Source organism: Meriones unguiculatus, chromosome 18 (genome assembly GCF_030254825.1).
Source record: "Meriones unguiculatus strain TT.TT164.6M chromosome 18, Bangor_MerUng_6.1, whole genome shotgun sequence".
NCBI classification, from domain to species: Eukaryota; Metazoa; Chordata; class Mammalia; order Rodentia; family Muridae; genus Meriones; species Meriones unguiculatus.
Genome location: NC_083365.1, coordinates 13,544,247 through 13,568,485, shown reverse-complemented (window position 1 = coordinate 13,568,485; position 24,239 = coordinate 13,544,247). Strand labels below are relative to the sequence as shown.

The window sequence follows — 24,239 nt, the reverse complement described above, 5'->3', positions numbered from 1 at the left end:
TTTTGCCACCTGCTGGCCAATGGTAGTATCACGTATGCTAGAAAACGCAACACAGGAGTGTTCGCTGTGTGGGCACACGCATTTACGTACGCACGCATGCGCACACTCACACACTCACAGAATTGTATCTATTTGGCATTATATCGTGTAGTGCACATTGAAATGAGGAGATCTACACCACTATTGCTGATAACTTCCGTTTACATCATTGTCCGTGTGGCAGTTGCCAAATAGTATCTCCTTATGTTTTGTTTTGTTTTTTTTTTTTATTTTACTATTTTATGTGCATGGGCATTTCTCTCGCTTTTTATCTGTGCATCACATGCACACAAGGACTCCAGAAGATGGGGTCAGATCCCCTGCAACTGGAGCTACAGACTGTTGTGAGCTGCCCTGTGAGGTGCTGGGAACTTAGAAAGAGCAGCCAGCGCTCTTAACGCTGAGCCACCTCGCCTGCCTCACTCCCCCACTGTTTCCAAGCAAGCACACCATTGTAAAGAAGTCCAGCGTGCTCTGAAGAGTCGGGAAGATCCTGCTTAAGAATCCCACAGCAGGGGCTGGAAAGGTCGCTCAGTGGTTACGAGCACCGGCTGCTCTTCCAGAGGATCTGGGTTCAGTTCCCAGCACCCACACGGCACCTTCCAACCACCTGTAACTCCAACTCCAGGTGAACTGAGAGCCTCCCACAGACACACATGCAGGCAAAGCACCAATGCACGTGAAATAAAAACAAAAAATTTTTAAGATAGCAGCCAATGCTTCATTCCAGGCTCTTGCCGACAAGGTCACCACTTTGCAGACCTCACAAACAGCACCAGCGGGCCTTGTCCTCGTGACCTACTTTGCCCTTCATATCAACAAATATGCGGCTCTTTCTCCAACAAGAAACAACCTTACATCATGGAAATTGGCTGCCACTGGGGATATTTATGCACTGGGAACCCCTTTGCAGGCACTGGAGCAATAGTCGCAGCAGATGTGAAAACTTTCCAAGTGTAACCAGGCGAGACAAGATTACTCCTGTGGAAATATATGGCCTGATTTAACAAATAAAATAAAATAAAATAAAAAACAGTGTTAGAATCACAGCTGAAATTTAGGGAAAGAATCAGTTGCAGTAACAGCCTCCACAAACACAGGCCCCTCCTTCAGGAAGAGCATTCCAAGCATCATTGTCTCTTCTCGCTTCCCCACCTCTTTCTGGCAGTTCGGGATAGCCGTCAACAGTGCAGTTGGAGTTTGGGGCATACTGTTTCCCCTTGGTGTAGTCAACAGCACTCCTCTCCCCAAAGACAAGGCAGCAGCCTCCTGCTGGTGAGGTAGAGGCAGAGACAGCACCTTGACTGGATCCTGGGGTGTGGTCAGCCTACAGAGTGAAATCAAGCCTTCACAAGGGACGACACTGTTGATTTATGAACTCCTAGAACTCAGGGGTAGAGGGGGCGGGGCACAGACTTCAAAATAATGTCCATATCAGCACTAACTAGTCGCTGTTTTCTTATTAGATGTCTATAGCTGAACCCTGAAGACTGCTATGGCTCTCAAGAGAAAAGAAAAAAAGGTTTCTGGCCACCATTCAAGGCAGAAATGGGATGAATATTCCATTTCCAGGCACCATTCTCATATGTGCCATGGTATATTAAAAGAAGAAGTAAGCATCCGAGAACACAGGAAATTGGAAGGCAGGGCTAATAAAAGTTACTAGACATAATCTCTACCCCCTAATCTGACTCTCTCTCTCCCTCTGCCCCCTTCTTCCTCTCTCTCTCCCTCCCTCCCTCCTTCTTTCAAAGGTTCCCCTTGTCCAGAGTTCTCTCTCCTGAGTCGAATTTGCAGTGATATCTGGTCCCCAGAAAGCCAGGCCTCCCATACCAACTTCCATGTGCCAACAGTCTTTTCTGCCAGTGGTCCTTTCTCCATGCCCCAATTGTCCTCTCCATCAACGATCTCCTCTGTATCCGTGGTCCTTCTTCCATGTGCCAGTGTCCTCTCATGTGTGTCAATAGTCCATCCTCCATGTGTCAGTGGCCCCCCTTGGTGCTCAAAGTCACTCCTCCCTGTACAATGCATGAGATCTCTGTATCACACACACAGACGGACACACACACACACACACACACACACACACGACTCTGGATGTGGCTAAGCTTTCCCTTTTCCATGCACTTGTAACTCATAAAAACATTCTGTTTGGATCTGGCTTTTCTTTCCAGTCTGGAGATCCTCACCGAATCGACATACTGCCGACTACCTAATAGGAGTCTTTGGCAGCCTCCTTCAGTGCTCCTGCCGGACACCTCCAATTGATTTCTATGTTAGGGCAGCAAAGCCGATTCACCGCCAGGCTAACCTGCGAGGCTGCAGAACCCACATGCTACAGGGATGTATAAGGCTGTTGCCTCGCATCTCTTTCTCCATACTTACCAGACAGCACCCTTCCAGAAGAGTCATGGGGCTATAAGCTGGGATTTCACGTGCGGCCTCTTCGGAGCCTCAGCTCACCTCCTAGGCCAGGCTGCAGCTTCTGGGTCTACACAGGTCCTGTCGGAGGATGGTCAGGCAGTTGCTCAGCCTGTAGCAGGACTGCATCCATGTGCCATGCAAGCTCGCCTAAGAAACGGAACTCTGACAAAGGGGTAAAAGCCAAGAGAACTTTGTATAAAACCACACTGACTCGAGCAAATCCACAGTGAAAAACTAAATCAGCTCACACCTCTCTCTCTCTCTCTCTCACGTCTATGCAAACCACTTGCAGTTACCTCATTGTGGACTTAATGGAAATCTTAAAATTCTTGAAAACACATATAACTCCACAAGTCTAAATACAGACACATAAAGGAGAAATCTTTGGGAGCTGGGGCTATGTGGAGCTCTTAGCACCTTTGAAACAAGGCAAAACGTAAAAATAATTTTCATTTTGTGAAATTTACAACTCTAGCTGGGCACAGTGACACACATCTGTAACTCCACCATTAAGGGAGGCAGAGGCAGGTGGATCGCTGTGAGTTTGAGGCCAGCCTGGTCTACAAAGCGAGTACAGGACAGCCAAGGCCACACAGAGAAACCCTGTCTCCAACAAGAAAAAAAAATGTGTAACTTTGACTTGTGAAAGACCTTTATGGGGAAGCTATAGCCATGCCCTGGGCCAAGGGGAAAGATGGACAACGACACAATTGACAAAGGGCTTATGTCCAGATGGTAGAAAGGTGCAAAGGGAACCGGGGAGATGGCTCCATGAGTAAAGTACTTATTGCATGAGCACAAAGACAAGGATTTGGCTCTCCTGCACTCTTGTAAAAAGCCAGGCTTGGTGGCCAGCATCTACAATCCCGCCATCAAAGAGAGGAGACAGGCAGATCCCAGGGGCTCACTGGCTACCTGCCTAGCAGAGACAGAGAGCTCCAGGGTCATTGAGCAGTCCTGTCACCCAAAATTAAGGTGAAGAAGCAATTGAAAAAGATGACGACATCTACCTCTGCCCCGCCCCCCACAATTCTACAATAAGAAGGAAACAACTAAATTAGAAAAGGCATGGTCGGACATATCTCCCGGAAGGACACATAACATAAGAATATGGAAAAATCATCATTCACCACTAGAAAAAAAAAGTCAATTAAAATAACAACATAATACATGTAAAATATAAAATAGGTGTAGGTGTTGAATCTCTGCTTCATAAAATGAGTTTTAGGGACTTAACTGATGTCATCAAGCTAGTTGACAAGGGAAAGGTCGCCAGCCTGATTGGCAGCAAGCACATTTATCAGCGGAGCCTGCCCACCTACCCTCTTGAAACAGACTGTCTTGGGTATTTTGTTCCATTGCCAGAAGGATGGCTAACCCATTCGTGCACAAATACGATCTTGGAGTACTAAAAAGGAAATTAACCGTTGATTCCTGCAATTACCTAGATGGATCTCAGAGAATGTTGCTGAGGAAAAATGTTAATCCCAGGTTATATACTTTCTGATTCTAGTTACTTAATATTCTACTGTGACAGGGGGAAGCAAAATTGTAGAGTTGCAGATTGTCACGTCCAAAAGGAACTCAGGGCAAATGGCTGTGGTGCCTTTTAGCATCCCAAAGCACTGTTGGCCTCCAGGAGCACTCAGCACCTGTGGCTCTTCTCACTCTGCCCTAAACTTCTCCAACTCATAAGCTCCCCTTCCCCCAGTTCCTCATTCCTAGAAAACCCTGCCATTACAGCCATGTACTCCCCTGGTCCTCTCTTGTCTTCCTTTCCTCCTCTCTCAGGCTCCCTCTGCCACCTCTCTGCTCTCATGGTCCTGTCCAATCTGTTGGCCATGTTTAGTCTACGACTTTCCCTGCTCCGGGCTCTTCCAGGTGCCTCTGGCTTTCCTCTCCCTCATATCTACAATAAAAATCTTCCCCTCGACCCTACCTCACTTTGTACAGAGATAAGATTAATGGTTGCCAGGGATGTTGGGGAAACAGAATCCTTTGAGAACCATGATGGCTCCTTGTCATAGAACTGTGAACATCATCATAGAGATCACAAAAGCACACACAAGACACACAACCACACAGAACTAAACACAGACACATAAGCACATGCATGCAAATATGGAAAACTTAAGTAAGGTTGGTGACTTTTACCAAGCGCCATCTCCCTGGGGTGTGGACCGGATTATGTGAGTCATTCTCACAAGGGAATAATTTGTAGAAAGGGGTTTGTGAATGATCTCTAGGTATAAGTTCCGACAGCTGCACACCAACCTTATAATCAGCATATAATACTGTAAAGATGATTTGATTGTATCATGACAGGAACTAAAGACAAATATGACAAAATCAACTGGATGCATAGATTTGCACCACAGATGAGGGGCCAACGCTTGACTGTGTGTGTTCTAAATTTACTCTTTCGGGAACACACTTTCATTTGTAATCTTGGATAATCTTGATTGGGTACAAGGTGAAGTCTAAAAGGAAGTTAGCTGTGGGATGAGAGAAGATCACTTGAGTGTCCAGAGGAGATGGCCTTTTACCCTACGGCCTATCCTGGGGTGTGTTTCTTTAACAGACCAGAGAGCAGGTTCTGATGGAATGGTGTGATGTCAACAGTGCCTTCAGAATGTTTGGGTTCACTTAGCTACCATCAGTGTGCTCCTCACAGCTGTGAGACTGAGTGCTGGGTAGGCTCTGAGAAAGTCATGAGGGCCTAGGTCACGAGAGAGCGGAACAGGTGCTCACACAGGTGAGCGTCACCCATTGCTATGCTCGACTGAGCAGCAGGAGCTGGACTACATTTACTCAGAGTCTTAAGGTGTCTCAGGGGTCCATGGGACTCTGCTGATGGACGACTGGTAATACAGTGGGAATGGAAGCAGGTTTTAGGTTAAGGGAAACAGAACAGAAAACAATGTGAACAAAAGGACAAGTAAAGTGAGAACAGGGGAGGATGTTGAAGAAAAACCTTGTCCACCAAGGACATCCCTGGAGAAGGAGCCAGAAGGAAGATGGTCTGGGTCACATGGGTTGTATTTTTAGGGAGATTTAATTGCCTGTGAATTTATAGTGGTTCGTAGAGCTATGTAAAGAGGTGATGGCAAAGAAAATGGGTATGTAAAGTCAGCCTAACCCATTGGAAACATGACAGACCTTCAGTAGTCATTCTTCCTATTAGCAAATTCACCGTGGCCTGGCTACAGCCAGGGGACACACCCTAGGCAAGTCCAGGAATCACCTTCTCGTCTGTAAAGCAGGTGAACTATAATTTTTACTTCACAGATCACAAGGACTAAGTGAGGCCGCCTTTTTCATACAGAATTTATTTTTATTTTGCATACATTGGTGTTTTGCCTGTTTGAGAGTGTCAGGGATTGCCTGGAACTGGAGTCACACACAAGTGTGAGCTGTCATTTGGGTGCTGGGAATTGAACTGCAATCCTCTGGAAGAGCAGCCAGTGCTCTTGACTGCTGATCCATCACTGCAGCCCCAATTGAGGTCTTCTTGACTCACAGACTAAATTCTAGTTCCATAAGGAATCGAAAGTGATGGGCAAGAGTTCCATGATAGAGGTCCTACATTCAAGTCCCATAAAAAAAAAAAAAGAAAGAAAGAAGGTTTCAGCTACCATTAACTAGTTAACTACTGTTTCAACTTGTATTGTTCTTGTTTTAGAAAGAGAAGGTTACACAGAAATAGCCCTGGTTTGGAGTCAGGCTGGGCTGCTTCCTTGGTTGGGAAGCCAAAGCCAGGCTTCCTCTATGTCTGCACCAATTGCCTCAAATGCCATAACAAGGCTTCGGAACCTAATCAGAAGTCAAAGGAAAAAGGCACCTGTGAGAGCAAAGAGAGGTGTGTATGGCCTCTGTTGCTTTCACCTCTGGTCCCCAGGTGAATGAAGGGCAGAACAGTTCGGCTTAAGCTCCGAGCCCCTCCCTCTTCCCCAACTACTCGGAGTCAAGTTCTAAAGGAGTATGGCAAGAAGTGTCCTGGTGAGCCAGGAGGTCACCTCTTGTTCACTTTTTGTAGCTATGACAGACAGAAGATCAGAGAAGTCATCTGTCTCCCCAAAGGGGTCCTGGAAGCAGAATGACTCTGAGAAACAGGTGCCAGAGGATAGCATTTGCTTGGTCCAAAAAGGTACACAGGAACTCAGTTCGAAGCCACCTTTGTAGATAAGTGCACATGGTCGGGGGGACACTCCTCTTAGCCATTACATGCAAATTGCTCAATGTGTATGAGCCGGGAAGAGCCCAGCATTGGCCGAGCAGGTCCCTCTTGTGGTCACATGGGGCTCTTCTCTTTCTGCAGCTCCACAGGCCAGCAGCTTTCTGGCTTCTTCGGGGGATGTCCCCAAGCAGAGATACAAGAGGGAGAGGGCCCAAAGAAGAAGGAAGCTGGAGGACATCAAGACGGGTATGTGTCTACGTACCCCTTGACATTTTTGTCAAGTATGAATGAAGCTGGAAACAGCATGGCCACCGTGGGTAGCCCTCCGCCTTCCCAAACTAACCTAAATCAAGTTCAAGGCCATAACAAGGGGTGTGATGGTGAGACAGGGCATCACTTCCTTGTTCACTTTTATGGACAGAAGATCAACAAATTCATTTATCTCCATCGAGGGTACGGGGGGCATGTCTCTTGTAGGCAGAATGATTCAGGAAAAGAGACACCAGAAAGCAGCTGGTGCTTGACAAAGAATGGGTAACTCAATTTCTAGTCTCCCTTGTAGATAAGTGAAGGCCATTGCTCCTAGGTGCCTTCAGATGTCACCTGGAATTATGAGAATGGAAGAACCCCAACCATGTCTGGGTTGTCCCTCTTGTAGCCATGCATGATCTTCTCTTCCCACAGATCCAGAGGCCTGCATTGTTCCCATCTCCAGCGCTGCCTCTGCAGGGGATGTCCCTGAGCAGCGAGCCAAAAGGAAGAGGATCCAGAAGACAAAGGCATCTGTGGATGTGGGAGCAGGTAGGTGTCCATCGCCTCTGGGCATTCTTGAAGAGCCAGCCTCAGTGGAGTAACAACCCATCACTTTGTCCTCGTGAAGCGATAAATTCCTGAGTAATAGTCAGGGAGTCACCAGAGTTGCTGGTGTGGCCACGTCCATGCTTAAGGAGAAGCTTTTGCTCCCACAGCTACCCAGGAGACCAGCCTACAGGCTTCCAGCACAGCCACCTCTGAAGCTGCCCCTGAGGCTACCTTAGAGCTCCAGTTCCCCAAGAGGAGAAAGCACAGGAGCATATGGACAGTGGACCATATCGAGGGGACAAAACTCAAAATGAACAAGAAGAGAAGTCTCAGCTACCGCCCTGAAGACCTCAAATCCTTCTACCGACTTCTGGGTGGGTTCTCTGAACTGAGGAGTGGATATTTGAGGCCAGCTCTCAAAACTGAGAACTGAGTGTAGGGAGCAGTGGTTTAAACCTCCCCAGGGTGCTCATGGGTGACGTGGATGAAGGGTCCCCGGGGTTGTGTGGCAGTGTTTCCCTTCTGTGACCCGGAGAGAAGAGAACAGGCTCACACGTGAATATGAAGGTAGTGAGGCCTCTCCACCCACAGAGCTAACCAGTGACCCCCCAGTCAAGACGGTAGAAACTGGTGAAACGGGAAACATCGCTGACCTAGATTTGGGGATGGATACACGCTCGGGGAGACACGAAAACAAAAAGACCCAAACGTTTTACAAAATAATGTTGCTGTCAGCTCTTGCCAGCTTCACAGCAGAGCTCCCGAGAGTCACACACCTAGAGGTGGGCAAGACAGCGGCAGGAGAGCTCTATGAAGCTAGGAGGCCACAGAAGGTCTCTCTCTGAGGCGATATGGGCCATAGATCTGGGACCAAGGGTGGCAGGTTGGGAAAAACGCCCAGGTACAGCATCCCGTACACCATCTACCGGCCATAGGCTCTTTAAAGGAATTAAACCGCTACCCATCAGCTCCTCAGTCTCCTCTGATACAGTTTCACTGTTCAAGACCCACATGTGGCCAATGGTGCCATGCTGGGTGACAGAGAAAGGAGTTAACCACTTGAGAATATTCTATCGGACAGTGCCCTTCTGAGGGTCAGGGAAACTGCACAAGACAAGTTGCCTGGGTAACTGAAGGACACACAGAACCCCACAAGCACAGGTCTTCACCAGAAAAGGGGGATGGTGGTGTGGAGGCCACTCATTGTTCCCGAAGCTTCCCCTAGGAAGAGGGGCCCTACAATCGCACATTGGTCAACTAGATGGGAGTTCCAAGTCCCTCTCACGCCTTCTTTCTCTGCAGAGGATCCTGTGGTCCAGAACTTCTTGGCAGCTGACATTTTCTTCAGAGTGACTGACAAGGTACCTGTACCCTAGAGAGCCAAGAGTCACAGCCCTTAGAGGACAGGCAGAGAATGTGAGGCAGTGAGGCCAGGATAACCCAGGTCTGCTCTCAAGGACGGAGTGGGGGCCATTCTTGTCATCTCCCCAAAATCCCTTCCCGGTTTTCCAGCCAGGTCATATCCACAAAAATAAAGTTATTCCAGCCCCTCATTCTGTATGTGGTTGGCAATTGGATGCAGAAGGTCCAGGCCCCACTGAGATTTCTCTCCCTCTTGTTACTGCCTACCTTCTCTCACCAGCTCTCTCTCCACACAGTACCTGCTGTCCATGGTGGTGGAATACTTTGGCCGAGTTGGGCTTCCCGGACATCTCTACAACAGGATCCACTTTTTCCTGGCCCTGTGAGCATCTCCTGGGGACCAGCTCTCAGTCTGTCCAAATCCCAAGTCTTACAGCTTCTATCACTCCGTCAGGACCAAGTAGTGACCCTCAAACCAGAGTAGTGGAAACTTTCAAGGGACCATGAAGGGGAGGAGAAAAAGAGAGGGTCCTGATGGCATGAAAATGGTTGAAAAGGAAGAAACTACTAGAAAACTGATATTTCCTTTTCCTGAGAAGTGAATGGGTACTGCGGGCTGTGTATCAGGGATGCCCTGGGGATGGTCTAGACCAAGGTCGCCCTGCACACATTGCTCCCCCATTCCATCTCTCAACTACGTGCTCCCACTTGCTCCGCCTGAGTCTGACTGTCACAGAGACCTGCACCTCCTCCTCCCTCCCCGTGGCAGCTACATCGCCTGCGACATGGAAGAGGATGACCCCATATCCAAGAGGAGCATCTTCCAATTCTTGCTGGGCAGAGACACCTGGCAAGACTTGTACAAGGACTTCCTGAAGTTGCAGAAGGAGTTCCTCCAGGCCATGGATTACCGAGCCTGGATTACAAGGGAGCAGTGTGAAGAGGTCTGCCAGGGTTCAGCCAGGAGAGTGGGGAAACGGGGTCCTGCCAGAGGAGGGCAAGGAAGGGCCCATCCTCCCGGATTCATCTCCAATTTCCCTTTCAGATCCAGAACCAGAACCCCCAGCACTGGGTCTGGAGCCGGGTGCGCCAGGGCACCCCTTAGGTTCCCAGGCACGGGAACCACCAGCAGGGTCGTGGAGCATGGGGCTGCACTTGAGCCAGGTGAGTGGAGGTCCTGGCCCAGGGGTTCCACGGGCAGGGGCTAGCCCTGTGACGCTGTGTTCCGGGCTGTGTAGACCTGGGGAAAGCTCTGCTGTTCCCTATCTTGGAGTTTTGGATGGGAACGTCTGAGCACTGCTGAGGTACAGGAAGGGTTTAAATCCCGATTCTCCAGCTGGATTGCATTCCAGGACAATGCAACCCACGACACAGTTTCAATTTGCATGTCCTTTTTGTTGGGCCCTGTTGTATTGCTTTGTTTTTAACTCAAAGAAAAAAAGAAATTAAACTACGTTGTCTAGGTAACAACTCCAGTTTGAGCTGAGGGGACATCTTAAAACACATCTAGATAAAAAAACACTGGAGTAATTAATCCACTCTGAAGGGGAAGACGCAATCAGGAACCCTGAGTTAAAAGAGACACCCAGTTTGGCAGAAGTTTTGCCTCATCCCCAGGACTTTTCTGGAATGGCAAAACTCACCACATCTACACACGTGAGGGATTTCAAGACTCAGCACCAGTGGCCACGGCTACTCTGGTCCTGTCGGTTGGAGCAGGGAGAAATGACTCTACTCTTCATGGTGTCTTCCACTCTGAGCTTTGTGTGTGACGTGCAGGGATTTGCCCTCCTCCATCCTAATGATACATTCTCTCCTTGTAGCTCCTGCCCACCCCTGCCATCCCCTCCCCTCAACAAGAAGCCAGAGCTTCCCCTCAAGATCCAGGCACCTGAAGAAGTCATCACACAGCCCCTGGCTCTCCTCATTCCTTCGGGATGAAGGGCCTAGGGAGAACACGTGCCTTTGCCGTGTGACACAGTTGAACAAGGCAACCTCTGGACCCCAGGCTTCACGGAGGGCAGCCTACAAAAAGCCTACCCTGAGAATCCTGCACTGGCTCCCATAGCAGCTTGAAGGGTCCAAGAAAGCCTTTATGTCCATCTACTGAGGACTGGGAGCTGTGATGTCACACGAAGTCCAGGAGTCCTGGACCAGAGGTGGAAGAAATTAAAAAGTAGCAGGCTCTAGGGGGTAGCAGCGGATCGGGGAGAGAGGAGCAGCTGAAGTTGGGAGGATGAGAATAGGCCCCCCTCCTGGGCAGGCAATGTCTCTGGAAATTGTTGTCAGGAACCCTCTCAACTAGTCTACCAAGTTATCCAATCCCACAAGATGAGGGGGAAATCTCACCAAGGGGCTGATGGGAAGCACTGAGACACAGAGCATTATGGTGTGGAGACCTGAGGCAATAACCGAAGTAGGATAGGAGAAAGGGGCTGGCGTGAAATCGCAGGCTCTTACCACAAGGAAACAACCCAGCTCTCAAAGGGGAGAGTCAAGGAGCAGAAGTGGGTGAGGAAGAGGTGGTGGGTGAATGAGGTGCCCAACACTGGGAACAAAATTGTGAAAGCTGAGGAACAGGAAAGATGGAGTCGCAGAGGACAAGTAGGGCCAATCCTAGGGCTCATAGTGATTCCTACAGACTTGACAACTGCAGAGCAGACATAGGATTTAAAACAGGAAAGACAAAGAACATATAAATTTGAACACAGCTGACATCGTTCATTTGGTTATATTGTTTTGGTTACACTGTTTTCACTCTTATTTTTCTTATAACTGGTTATATTTTTATCATTTTTTGGTTATATTCTTGGTTATGATATTTTGATTATATTTGTTTCATTATAAAATTTTGATTGTATTTGCCTGGTTATAATGTTTTGGTTATATTTGGTTAACACTACTTTGGTTTTATCATCTTACAATATTTTTATTATATTTCTGTTATTTCCATTACATTATTTGGGTTATAATATTTTTGCTACATTATTTTTAGTATAGCATTTAGGTTATGTTATTTTGCTTATATTATTTTTGTTATGCTATTTTGATTATAATTGCTTATATTATTTTGCTAATATTTTCATATTATTTAGATAGTAGTGTTTTGGTTATTTTTGTTAATTATTTTCATTATAATATTTAGGTTATATTATTTAAATTACATCATTACATTACATATTAAATTACATTACATACTGAAGTTACATTATTTTCATTATAAAATTTTATAACATTTAAGTTACACTATTTTGGTTATATTATTTTGGCTATAATATTTGGCTCTAACATCACATGGCTTATATTATTTGTGTTACAACATTATTTGTATTAATAAAAATGAATTAACTCTAGCTGGCTCACAAAGCACAATTCAGCTCCTTGCTGTTTGAGATATACCAAAGCACTTCTAAGGTACTAAAAGCAAGTTTTGAGGAAGGGGAGCTGGCAGATGAGCACCCCAAGATGAGTAAGATGTATATCCGGACGGCAAAGAAAAGAAGCCTGGGTTCTGAACTCCACCAAAGACCATGAAGGACACAAGGGTGGAAAATTCTTAGCATCTGAGCTCCTGGAAATCAGAGGAGTAGCTGAACATTAGACCACATCCATTCACACAAATACATTAATCTAAAACTAATTTTATTGAAGATAAGAATGTCAGAGCTTATCAGGAGGCCAGATTTCCATCTTCTACTTCAGAGCCATGGCAATTAAAACTAGCCTGGCTAGATAAACTGCCTTGATAGACAAACCATCTTGATAGATGGCCGAAGAGGAAAGCCACCGATTTTTATTAGATGTACCAAAGTGCACACTGGAGAAAAGACAGACTCTTGAACAAATGAGACTAGATCCTTACCTTTCCCCCAACACCAGAGTCAACCCCAGATCTGTAACATAAGACCTGAAAATGTGAAACTGTCAGAGATAAAAGCAGGGAAACCACGTCAAGATACAGGCACAGGTAAGGAGTTTGCAAACAGTTCCAGTAGGCCAGGAAAGAAGGCCAAATATGAGCTCAGGATGCTACATAGCTGTATTCAACAAAAGCAACAGACAAGAGACAGCCTGCTGAGAGGGAGAAAATCTGCCCGGTGCACGTCCGACAGAGGATTAACCAGAACACACAAATAAGGAAACATGGAAATAACCCGATTGAAGTGTGTGTGTGTATAAAAATTGAGAGGCCCACCTGCCCCTAGGTGACAAGAGTGGGTAGAAGACACCCAGAGGCCTGCCTTCCCTGTTCCTACCACCCACAGGGGGTGCCACAAGATGTACAGCTATGGTGGAGAGATGGGAGAGAAAGAGAAACAAGGGTTTGAGCATCAGGAAGAGAGGCGGAAGTAGAGGGGCAAGGTTGCTGAACAGCCTGTTGAGTAAGCTGCCCTGCTACCTGAGGCCACAGTGAAGTCCATGCTGCTGCTGAGGGCCACGTCTGGGTCCAGGGCCATTGCAGCAGCAGGGGTCTGGGTCGATTATCTGTGGCCTCTATCACCACCAAAGCCATGCGGATGTCCCCGGTCTGGGCTGCCGCCTGGGGCCATGTTGATGTTGAAGGACTGCACAGGGCTGAGCCCACCCCTTGCTGGCTGCAGCACTGAGGAACGTGGGTCCTGCACGGTGCCTGGGTAGCACGCTAGAGCTGGCCCTGTTTGCAGAGGCTAGCCAGGGAAGTGCTGGAGGCTTCCCCCCGGTGGCGTGGGTGCAGGAGAGCTGGCAGGGTGCCCAGCACAGCTACCCGCAAGGCCCAGATCCAGGGCTTCCAGTTGTCCCACTCCAACATCTACCCCATCGATGAACCGCTGATGTGTGAAGGGGCTGGTCCTGCAGGCCCAAAGCTGCTCCATGACAGTGTAACAACAGGGTATCCGAGAGGCTTCCCAGTGAGGATCCAGTATTGATGGTGTAGCAGAAGCCAAAGGCCTCAACCAGACCAATGATGACTCATTGCAATGGATATTTGCAAGTAAAACTGTGGACAAAAGAGTGTAACGTGTGACACTGTGACACACTATTGCTTCCACAACAAGACAGTTTTTATGGGTTTTTTAATTTTCTTTGTGGGGGGAGGTAGGTTGCAAGGGTGGAGGACAAATGCAAAGGGATGGGGAGATAAGTGGGATTGGGAGTGCATGATATGAAATCCATAAAGAATAAGCTGAACAAATTATAGAAGAGATTGTAGATTTGGGAAGTAGGAGAGGACAAGAAGTTGACAGAAGGAGAAGGAGGGGTAGAAATGGTTGCGACGGGCTCAGGGAATTCTCAGATTTAGAAATGAAAAACAAATGACCTAAGAAGGTAAATAATTCTTGAAGAAAGAAAAATAATTGACCAGTAAATATTTTTCAAAGTGTTCAACATTAGTTGCCATCAGAAAAATCCAAAATCAAACTAGTTTGAGATTCCACGTCACCCCAGTTGGATTGGCCATCATCAAATAACGCTGGTGAGGAAGTGAAGAAAGCAGAGCCCTTCTCCACTGGCAGGGGTGGGGTCAGGGCATGCTGGTGTAGTCACTATGAAAATCAATGTGCAGTCTTCTCAAAAAAACAAAAACAAAAACAAAAAACTTAAAACAGGGCTGGAGAGATAGAGTGATGGTTATGAGAGCTTAGTGGTCCCAGCACTCATGTAACATGGACCTAGCACCCACATACAAGCCAGGCTGCCGTCTCCTGTGTACTTGTGACCCCAGAACTACGGGGGGAGGGTCAAAGACAGGAAGCTTGTTAGGGTTCTCAACTTGTGGGTCGCAACCCCTTGGGGGGTCGTATATCAGATATTTACATGAATCATAACAGTAGCAAAAGTACAGTTATGAAGCAGCAACAAAATAATTTTATGGTCAGGGGAGAGGGTCACCACAACCTGAGGAACTGTATTAAAGGACCGCAGCATTAGGAAGGTCGAGGACCACTGCGTTAGGGCTTGCTGGCTGCTAGCTTACTCAAAAATAGAGGGCCTCATGTTGAAGGTGGGGGGGTGAGAGGTTTTGCCCCAACAAATGAGGCATAAAGTCTTAGGGGTGGAAATTCATTACCTTCTCTGGCCTCGGTACACACATCCAACACATATATATGCACGCAAATATTTAACCCAAAACAGAAAGTTCCTATGACCCAGCTCTACTGTCCTCAGCTTACACCCCAAAGTGTCTGTCTTGCCACAGAAATATTGGCACTTCCAGGTTTATCACTGTTCTACTCATAGCGGCAAGGAAATAAAATCAACCTAAATATCAACAGATGGATAGTGAAAATACGCTAGGCACTGAGATTTTATTCAGCTGCCAAAAAACACAAAAACAACAACAAAAAAACCTGACTTATTAAATTTGCAGGAGAATGAGTGGATGTGAAAAACAGTATATTAAATGAAGGCTCAGAAAGACAACCATTGTGTTTTCTCGCTCTTATGCAAATCATAGCATCTAATTTTTATATATGTACATTTTGTGGGCGTTAATGTATATTGAGCCATGGAAAATAGAAGGGAGCTATAAGAGAGAAATTATTCTTGAAGGCAAGGGAGGGCTTAGAACATGTGATACAAATTAGAAAGGAAGAATATTAGGGGTAGAAAGGTTTAATGAAGGGGGGATAAGAAATGGGACAGAAAAGGGACAGGGGAGGGTCAACCAAACTAAAAATACATGAAAAAGTAATACAGCAACATGATCCTTGGGAAGAGAATCAAAGAGCAAAAAATTAAATTCTGGGTGTGGTGGCACACGCCTTTCATTCCAGCACTGAGAAGGGAGAGGCAGACAGATCTCTGAGAGTTCCAGGCCAACCTGGTCTGCACAGTGAGTTCCAGGGGAGCCAGTGCCACACAGGCTCTGTATCCAAAATGAATAAAATAAGCAAAAAGTATTTCTTTTAAAATATTTCGCATGCCAGTACCTTGTGGGGGTAGATGAGGTCACTTCCAGGGTTCATAAACTATGACCTGAAATATAACCTAGAGCCTCTGCTCGGATGTAGCCCGTGGTAGCTCAGTGACCAATTGGTCTCCCATGGTGAGGGGAACAGGGACTCTTTCTGACAGGAACTCAATGGTGGTCTCTTTGACCTCCCCACCCCCCAAGGGAGGAGCAGTCCTGTTAGGCCACAGAGGAGGACTTTGCAGCCAGTCCTGAAGATACCTGATAAAACAGGGTCAGATGAAAGGGGAGGAGGTCTTCCCCAATCCGTGGACTTAGAAAGTGGCAGGGAGAAGCTGAGGGAGGGAGGGTGGGATTGGGAGGGAATGAGGGAGCGGGATACAGCTGGGATAGAGTTAATAAAATGTAACTAATAATAAAAATTTAAAAAAGAAAAAAATTAGTTTAAAAAATTAAAAAAAAAAAAAAAACTATGACCTGAAAATCAGTGCCAAAGGTAGCTGTTGGTCAGAATCCCCCAAACAGGTCATTGCCACTGTTGATGCTTGCTCACTAGAACCAGACGGTAAGACTCTGTTGGTGATACCAAACATCTTGATCTCATGCCACCTTGAGGCAAAACTACTGACCAGTCAGGCAAGATGGCGCCACCGCTATATAAGTGGCAAATATGTTATAGCAATAACTACCACTTTCTGATTTCGTGCCTGCTCCAAAGAAGGGATTTCATGCCTGGTACCCACACATAGCTAGGTCGTATGAGCTTGTGAGAAAGCTACTGTTATTGCTTTGTTAAATGGGCATGGTGTACCCATCAACTTGCCTTCTAAATGTTTATGCCCAAAGGTTAGTGTTGCGATCAGAGTTTGGCAGAGAACCTTCATTTTGCAGTAATCGGCAGTAATTAGAGTCTTATGACTGGTCCAAGTGCTGAGATTGACGGATAAATGCTCCACCCTGAATGCCGTCCCTTCCAAGGCTTAGGTACTATGGCAGGAGAGGGGCCAGATAGAAGGTCAGAGGAAGGGAGGAGAGGTGGTATTAAATACTAACTTCTGAGGATGACATGGCATTTGCACTATTTTAAAAGGTGTGTGTGTGTGTGTGTGTGTGTCCTTTGAAGGTCAGTGGACAATTTGTGGGAGTCAGCTCTCTCCAAAGAAACGACTCTACATGAGTCTCTGCAGTTAGCCAGGTAGTTTACAGTGGTTAAGGGGTTACTTATGTACAGGCGCACAGACTCAACGACAATCACATCACTGAGAAGCCCACCCAGCAAGGGGGATGACTTAAAAGCTGCATCCTTGGGGTTCCCTGCATGACTTCAGCAATACTGCTGTTGGAATCTCCCAACTGGAGTCATTACTGATTACGTCACCCTTGGGAGGGTGAATATTACACACTTCAGCTTTCAGAGACTTGTAAGTTGTCTCTCTGGGTCTTAGGAGCTTCCCTTCTCTCCCCAAGGAGGGAGTGTTTTAACTGGGAGGAATCTGCTGTGGGGCAGCTCTGCCCACCCCCACCCCCCAACTCCCTCACACCACTATGTTGTGGTGCGGATAGGGGAACAGACACAGGAATCACAGGGACATAAGCCAGAACCCAGGAACAGAAAAGGCTTTTAAAATTATGTCTCACTATTTAAACCAGGCTTGGCCTTGGACTCATTATATAGCCCAGGCTACCCTGGCAAGCCCAGTGGTTCAGCCTCAGCCTCTAGAGTACTGGGATTACAGGCATGTGCCACCACGACCTCTGTAGTAATATGACTTTGACATGCCTTCAAATGCAAAGGAAGATTTTTTTAAACAACTAATGCTGGAGCAGTAACACATCCACAGCTATGTGACAAAACTTTTCCTGGGAAGACACAACACACACACATCTATTCACCCGAGATACTGTGGTCACACGACAGACCACAGTATAACTATCACTAAAGTCCAACCTGCTGAACCAGTGAGTTTTATTGGGGTTACTTACAGGAGCAGAAATGACTCACAAATAGCTGTAGCACCAAAGCCCACCCCAACATGAGTGACAGCTCACAAAGCTGAAAACCTGGAACACACAGCACAGCCCGCTGGCAGCTCAACACTGGAGAGAGTCCTTTCCAAGTGACTCTGGTCTACGCCTCTTCACAGCCACTTGGCTGGTTTCTGGTGCTTCCAGGCAGCTGGTCAAATCTGAGTCTTTTTTGCAGCCTGGCTTGTCTAAGAATCTCAGTTGCAGGCTGGCTTACCTGAGAGGTACTCTTAGCTTTGATTGTTTACCCTGGCAGGGCAGGGTCTAGCAAATCTGGTCAATTTCAGGGACTTCCTGAAGCTATTTTCACTTGTTTACCTTCCTGTCTAAGAAGCTTTACTGCAGAATGGAATATTTTGATCTCTGAGGAAACTATTATACCACAACAATGGAAAACTTGATCTTGACCTAAACTTCATACCTACCATGTCATGCAAACCTCACTCAATGAATTAATAATTCATAGTTCAGATGGGACAGCAGAGCTTGACTTTCGATGCCCATGGCCTTTTCCTTGGGTGTACATTCACTCATTCTTGATTTAGCTATCATTTTTAAAATTAAACTTCTAGAAACCACACACAGAAGTTTTTTTTAATCTAGGGCTACAGAGAGTTCTAAGACACAGTATCAAAAGTACATTAAAAATGCAAAATTATGAGTATAAAGATAATTTTTATTTCATGAAAATTAACAAATTTGGCTTTGAGGTGTAAAGCTATGTAAGCTACATATAGTCTGTGAGGAAAAGTTTGCATATCACTTCTCTGAAACAACTGGAGGATTGAAAGAGCTGATAAAATTCAAGAGTAAAGAAAGAATTCAATTAAAAAAGGAAGTAACTGTTGATCCATGCAAAAACTTAGGTGGATCTCAGACTCATGCTGAGGGAAAATGTAATCTCAGGGTATACATGTCCTGGCTAATATGAGAGTGCAGTTGGAAAGGAAACTGTTCTGAGTGGCTGGAAGGGAGGAGACTGCGAAAGGGAAGAAAGGCTTGAGCCTGTCTTGATGTCGATCACACAAAGGTACACGAGGGACACATCTGCAGCTAAGCACAGACACATAAGTGCATGCGGACACAGCTACGGAAGCTTCATTTCTTCAAGGATCATGTGCCACAGTTATAAAAGTCTCCAAAGTGGAAAACAGAGTGAAAGGGTGGATGCGCTTTCTGAACCACTTCTTGCATGTGAATCTTTATGGCAAAATATACAAGTTTAGAAATTTCACATTTTAATATGATGGTAGCTGAACATAAGTATGACAACAAACCACATTACTAAACTACATTAGTAATTTCGTAGTACAGATGTTTAACTGAGTATTTTTCAACTTCTTAATGCATAGATACATCTCATTTAGATTTATTAATGGGTTTGGTTATTCACAAGGATGAGGTGCAAAGTCAGCTAATATGGAGATAAGAGACAATCATTTGAGTGTTCAGAGAAGATGCTAGTCCTTTACCCTGGATGCCCATGGCCTGTTCCAGGGGTGTTTCTTTAATAGACTAGAAAGCAGGATCTGGGGGAATACTGTGACGTCATCAGTGGAGGGACTCTAGCCAGCCCGAGCATGGCAAGCATGGCTCTGGCAGGCCTTGCCCTTCTCCCCCATTCCCTCTGCTTTGCTAAAAACTGTCAGATTACATTCCTAAAGCTAGCCACCAAGGTCCACTTCTTCATTTGGCCACTTCCTCCTCCTGAGGCTGACTACTGAGGTCCAGCTGTCAAAGTACTGAAGTTCAGCAATCAAAAGCCCCCTTCAGCTCAGCTAATTAACATGCCCAACTAAAATTAAACTCCCCATCCTAACACGAGGTTTCCTCTTTTACATTTATAAACTGCCGTTTTCCTATATGCCACATCTGTCTCCTCTCTATCCAGAAGTGGTCCTCTGTCCCCAAGGGACAAATACCCACTCCTCCCTGGGTCTTGTTCCCTCCCCCTTCTCTCTCATCCTCTATCTCCTGTCTTATTCTTTTATTCCCTGTCCGTTGTCTCCCGTGGGCAAGTAAATCTCCTTTGTGCCGAGAACTTGGTGTTGGGGTTCCTGAGCCAGTACCGATCCTTTTAGTCAGTGCCTTCAGAATGTTTGAGTTCACTTAACTACTGCCAGTCTGCTCCTCACAGCTGTGAGACAGAGCTCTGAGTAGGCTCTGAGAAAGTTGTGCGGGCCTAAGTCTTGAGAGAGAGGAGCAGGTGCTCACACAGGTGTCACACATTGCTATGCTAGGGAGAGTGTCAGGAGCTGAACTGTCTTCCTTCAGAGAGCCTTAGGCGTGTGGCAGAGATCCCTGGGAGTCTCCAGATAAGCAACTGGTGGTACAATGGGAATGAAAACAGGTCTTGGGTTACAGGAAACAGAGAGCAGGATGTGAGCAAGGGAAGAATAAAATGAAAACAGAAAAGTGATGAGAAACTTGTCCATCCCTGACTGCTCTGAATGCAGTTGTGTCGTCATGATATTTTGGAGTGAGACTTAATTGCATGTCAATTTGTTCTAGTTCACAGAGATATGTAAATAGAAACGACAATAAAAAAAAAAAAAAAACAAGTACAGATAGATCTAAACAAGTATAGATCAGGTGGCCTGACCCTTTTTGAAAATATAACTGGCACTCAGCAGCCATCCTTTATACGGTCACCCAGCACACATCTCTCTGCTGGAACTCCCACTTCCTATTTCCTGCCTCAACTAACAGGCCATCAGCTTTTTATTGACAGGTGATGCTTCCATACAGTACACAAGAGATTCCCTCTACAACTATTGCAACTTTCTTTTTTCAAGAAGCAGGCTAAGCAGAAAGAAATAGACTGCTTAGAATCAGGCTGAGTCCTTACCTGTTCTGAGATGACCAACAGAAGACAGGATTCTCTTATGCCCATACCAGCTGCCTCAGAGATGGCCCCAACCATCACAACCAGTGAGGATGGAAAGGTCGGAGGAAGGAAGTGTGTCCCTTCACCCTGTTTCCAGGTGAATGAGGGCTAGAAAGCCATGCCCTCTCTCTGCCCACCATACCTGCTCCTCTTCCCTCAGCTCTTCAGGTTCTAGAGAGGCATTGCAAGGGGTGTCCTGATGAGCCAGGAGGGCAAGTCCTTGCTCATGTTTTGTAGCGATGACACAGAGAAGCCCAACACATTCATTTTTGTACACATCTCTACAGAGACACCCCAGCAGAACGACCCACAGAAAGCCAAACCAGAGCGCGTGCAGCCTTTGCATGACAAAGAACATGCCGTAACGACTCTATTTTGAGTTCAGGTGACTTTTTAAAATATACCTAAATAAAAACCACCGAAGTAATCCACTCTGGTGAAGAGACTGTTGGGAGGAAAGAAGAGAAATTCCAACCCCTGCTCCTAGCTATGTTTAGCTTCCACGTGAAGCAAGGTTCGCTGAGCTGGGCCTGAGAACGACATGATCGGGAGACATTTCCATGGGCCAATGAAGTCATGGCATCACTAGTCTCTTGAGAACAGTGAAACTGGTAGGAACAAAACGGAGCAAGTGGGCAGGGAGTCCTGTGAGAAAGACAGAACCACGATATAGCATAACAAAGAACCCTGTTTGGTATCACACTCCAAGGTACACTTTCCTTGGTTGAAATTTCCTTTTCTATCTGGGTTTACTGGAAGTGGGGATAGAATTCTAGTGAAATGCTTAAGGGTCTCTTTGTCTGGTCATACCGTTGTGTTAAAATAACCCACTAAATATTTGGGGTTTAATGTCAGGATCCTAAGATCGTGGTTGCCATGGTAAGAGGCTGGTCACTCTAAGAAATCAGATCCACAGCCCGGAGAAATTAAAAAATACATAATTAAAAATCACCTTTTCTCAACTTCACTTTCCACTGTTCATTATTACTAGTAAAAAACAAAAAACAAAAACAAACTTTTGCACATTGATCTTATATATTGTGGTTTTACTTATTCTACCTTCTGTTTTGGTAGAGTCTGGGATTTTATACATCATAATCATGTCTTTCTTTTATTTTTCAAGACAGGGTTTCTCTGGGTAGCCCTGACTTTCCTGGACTCGCTTTATAGAGCAGGTTAGCCTCAAACTCACAGCGATCCACCTGCCTCCGACTTCTGAGTGCTGAGATTACAGGTGTGCGCCACCACACCAGGCTAATCATGCCTCTCAGTAGAGACAGTTGTGCATTTCCTGTTTCAGTATGTATAACTGTGTGTGCACATTCTAAGTTGCTATCTTGCTGAAAACACATTCTGAGAAAAGGCTCAGTGTCCTCAAGGTTTATTGTGAAGTTAGAGAATAGGCATGCCTTGGAAGGCCTGCAGAAGCCCCAGTTGTGGCTAGTCTCTATGGCAGCAACTGCCAATCATTAGATCTGGCATCAGCCTGGTGGTCCATGGGAGATGTGTGTTGGAGATCTTGATGGATCCAGCTCTGGTACACGCGTAAAGCGAGGCTGTTCTGTGTACTGTGGAGGGTGTCAGTCTATTTTGACCCTGGACAATTGAAAGGGGAGAGAGAAAAGCAGGAACCTTGGCTTCAGCAGTTAGCTAGTTGCCCAAATGACTCAGCCCCAGGGTTTTTATTGGTGAACCACATTCGGAATCTTTAACTTGCAAATGCTGTAGTAGTCAGGGCCCCTAGGGTTTTGTCTTCATGGACAGGTGAGTGAGCAGTAATCTCCCCAGTTCTCTTCTTCCACGTAACCTGTGTGTGATGGTTGAGAGTTTCCTTGCAATTCCCCTCTTAGTTCTTGCCCACCCTTGCTATCCCTTCCCTGCCAAGATGCCACTGCTTATCCCTGCAATCCAGGGATCTATACGATGGCAGCAACCCACCTTGAGCCCTCCTCAGGATGTAGGATGGAAAGTCCATCAAGAGCAAGCAACCCTGAGCCAAGGAATCACTGTCCTCTACCTTCAAAGGGGTACCAGCCTACAAAGGTTCCTGACCTCTGGGTATCACAGGGGAAGGTCTCACGAATTGGAAAATTGCTGAAGAAAAGCATTTTCGGAGACCAAGGATAGGAAGAAGAAGGTTACAGGCAAATTGGGAGTCCTAGACTACTGAGGAAGAATATAAGGAACAAAGCTAATTCCACACTGAAGATGTAGAGAACAAGGAGAAAGACAACAAGATGGCAAGAAGGACACCAGGGAGAGGCAACTGAGATCAGGAGGGACAAGAACTCGGGCTGGGCATGCACTTTCTGAGCTAAGATTCCTGGAGAAGCTGTCTTCAGAGCCCTTCCTGCAATCTACCAGATTATCCAATCAAGGCTTACACCATAGGGAGTCTGTGGGGAAATCTGAGATGAAGCCCTTAGGTACTGAGCATTACAGTGTAGAGATGTGGAGCTGAAACCAAAGTAGGCACAGGAGGGTGCGTTTGTATTCAACTGCATGCTCTAATAACTTAACAAGCAACCATCAGGACCCAAGAGGAGGGAAAGACAAGGTAAAGAAGGCAAGGTTGAGGGTACCACCAACACTGGAAACAAAAGATTGGAAGACAAGGGATAGAAAAGAGGGATTGGAGAAGTGGCACCATCAGTGCAAAGCGTCCAATAGGTATGCAAAGTGCAAAGAAAGATCAAACAGAAATTTAAAGTAAGAAAGTAAATACTATACATATGCCACACAGCTGAGGAGCATTATTTTATCCTGGTTATATTATTTGAGTTATATTTTGGTTCTGTTTGTTAATAGTTTGGTTACATTATTTTGTGTTTATATGTTTTTACTGAAAAGGACTCTGATTGACTCACAAAGCAAAATCTAGCTCTTCACTGTTTGAAAGAGCATACTGACTAAAAACAATGCTGTGGGAAGGGAAGGTCAAGCTGTTGGCATCTCCAAGACAAGAGCACCATCTGGAGGCCAGAGGAAGAAAAACCAGGTTCAGTGCATCTAAGGCCTTGGAAACCAAGAGGGAAGCCAGGGTGATTCAATGGAGCCAGCAGATTTTAAAAAGAGAGAAGGAGGAGGAGGAGGAGGAGGAGGAGGAGGAGGAGGAGGAGGAGGAGGAGGAGGAGGAGGAGGAGGAGGAGGAGGAGGAGGAGGAGGAGGAGGAGGAGGAGGAGGAGGAGGAGGAGGAGGAGAAGGAGGAGGAGGAGGAGAGGGAGGAGAAGGAGGAGGAGAAGCAGCACTTGCTCCACAAGCCTGATGTGCATTTGATCTAGAGATCTAGAGTATACCACACAAAGCAGAAACTCGTTTCTTTCTCTCTTGAGACCAGGCCTCAACAAAGTAGAAAGTGAAGATCTGCTCTCAAAAGTTTTCCTCTTAGGTTTGGAGACATGGCTCGGCCATTATGAACACTGCCTATTCTTGTAGAGGACCTGGGTTCAATTCCCAGCACTTACAGGGAAGCTCACAACTGTCTGTAAATCTAGTCCCAAGGGAATCTAATGGTCTCTTCTGGCTTCTGAGGGCATTTGCAAGCATGGACATACATTAAAACAAGCACTTACTAGAAGGGATTCTGTTGTGTACACACATAAAAAATTAAACATAATTCAAGAATTGAGTTG

The 24,239-nt window shown here is 46.2% G+C and overlaps 1 protein-coding gene across 1 annotated transcript; it reads left to right on the top strand.

The window, feature by feature from the left end:
• The first annotated feature begins 6,231 nt into the window (after positions 1-6,231).
• On the top strand, positions 6,232-9,908 carry LOC110551392 (speedy protein E4-like). Its single transcript, XM_021641952.1, has 9 exons — positions 6,232-6,322; positions 6,500-6,610; positions 6,782-6,886; positions 7,325-7,441; positions 7,609-7,815; positions 8,744-8,802; positions 9,100-9,185; positions 9,573-9,747; positions 9,849-9,908. Exons 1-9 carry the CDS (start codon positions 6,232-6,234, stop codon positions 9,906-9,908), a joined length of 1,011 nt encoding a protein of 336 aa, XP_021497627.1.
• The last annotated feature ends 14,331 nt before the right edge of the window (positions 9,909-24,239 follow it).

What these genes read in the sequence shown, in the direction of transcription:
- LOC110551392 (XM_021641952.1), top strand. Translation starts at nt 6,232, where the DNA reads ATGTCTGCACCAATTGCCTCAAATGCCATAACAAGGCTTCGGAACCTA. An exon ending in ACCTGTGAGAGCAAAGAGAG is followed by an intron (nt 6,323 to 6,499) that starts GTGTGTATGGCC and finishes CACTTTTTGTAG; the next exon opens with CTATGACAGACAGAAGATCA. An exon ending in CAAGGGAGCAGTGTGAAGAG is followed by an intron (nt 9,748 to 9,848) that starts GTCTGCCAGGGT and finishes TTTCCCTTTCAG; the next exon opens with ATCCAGAACCAGAACCCCCA.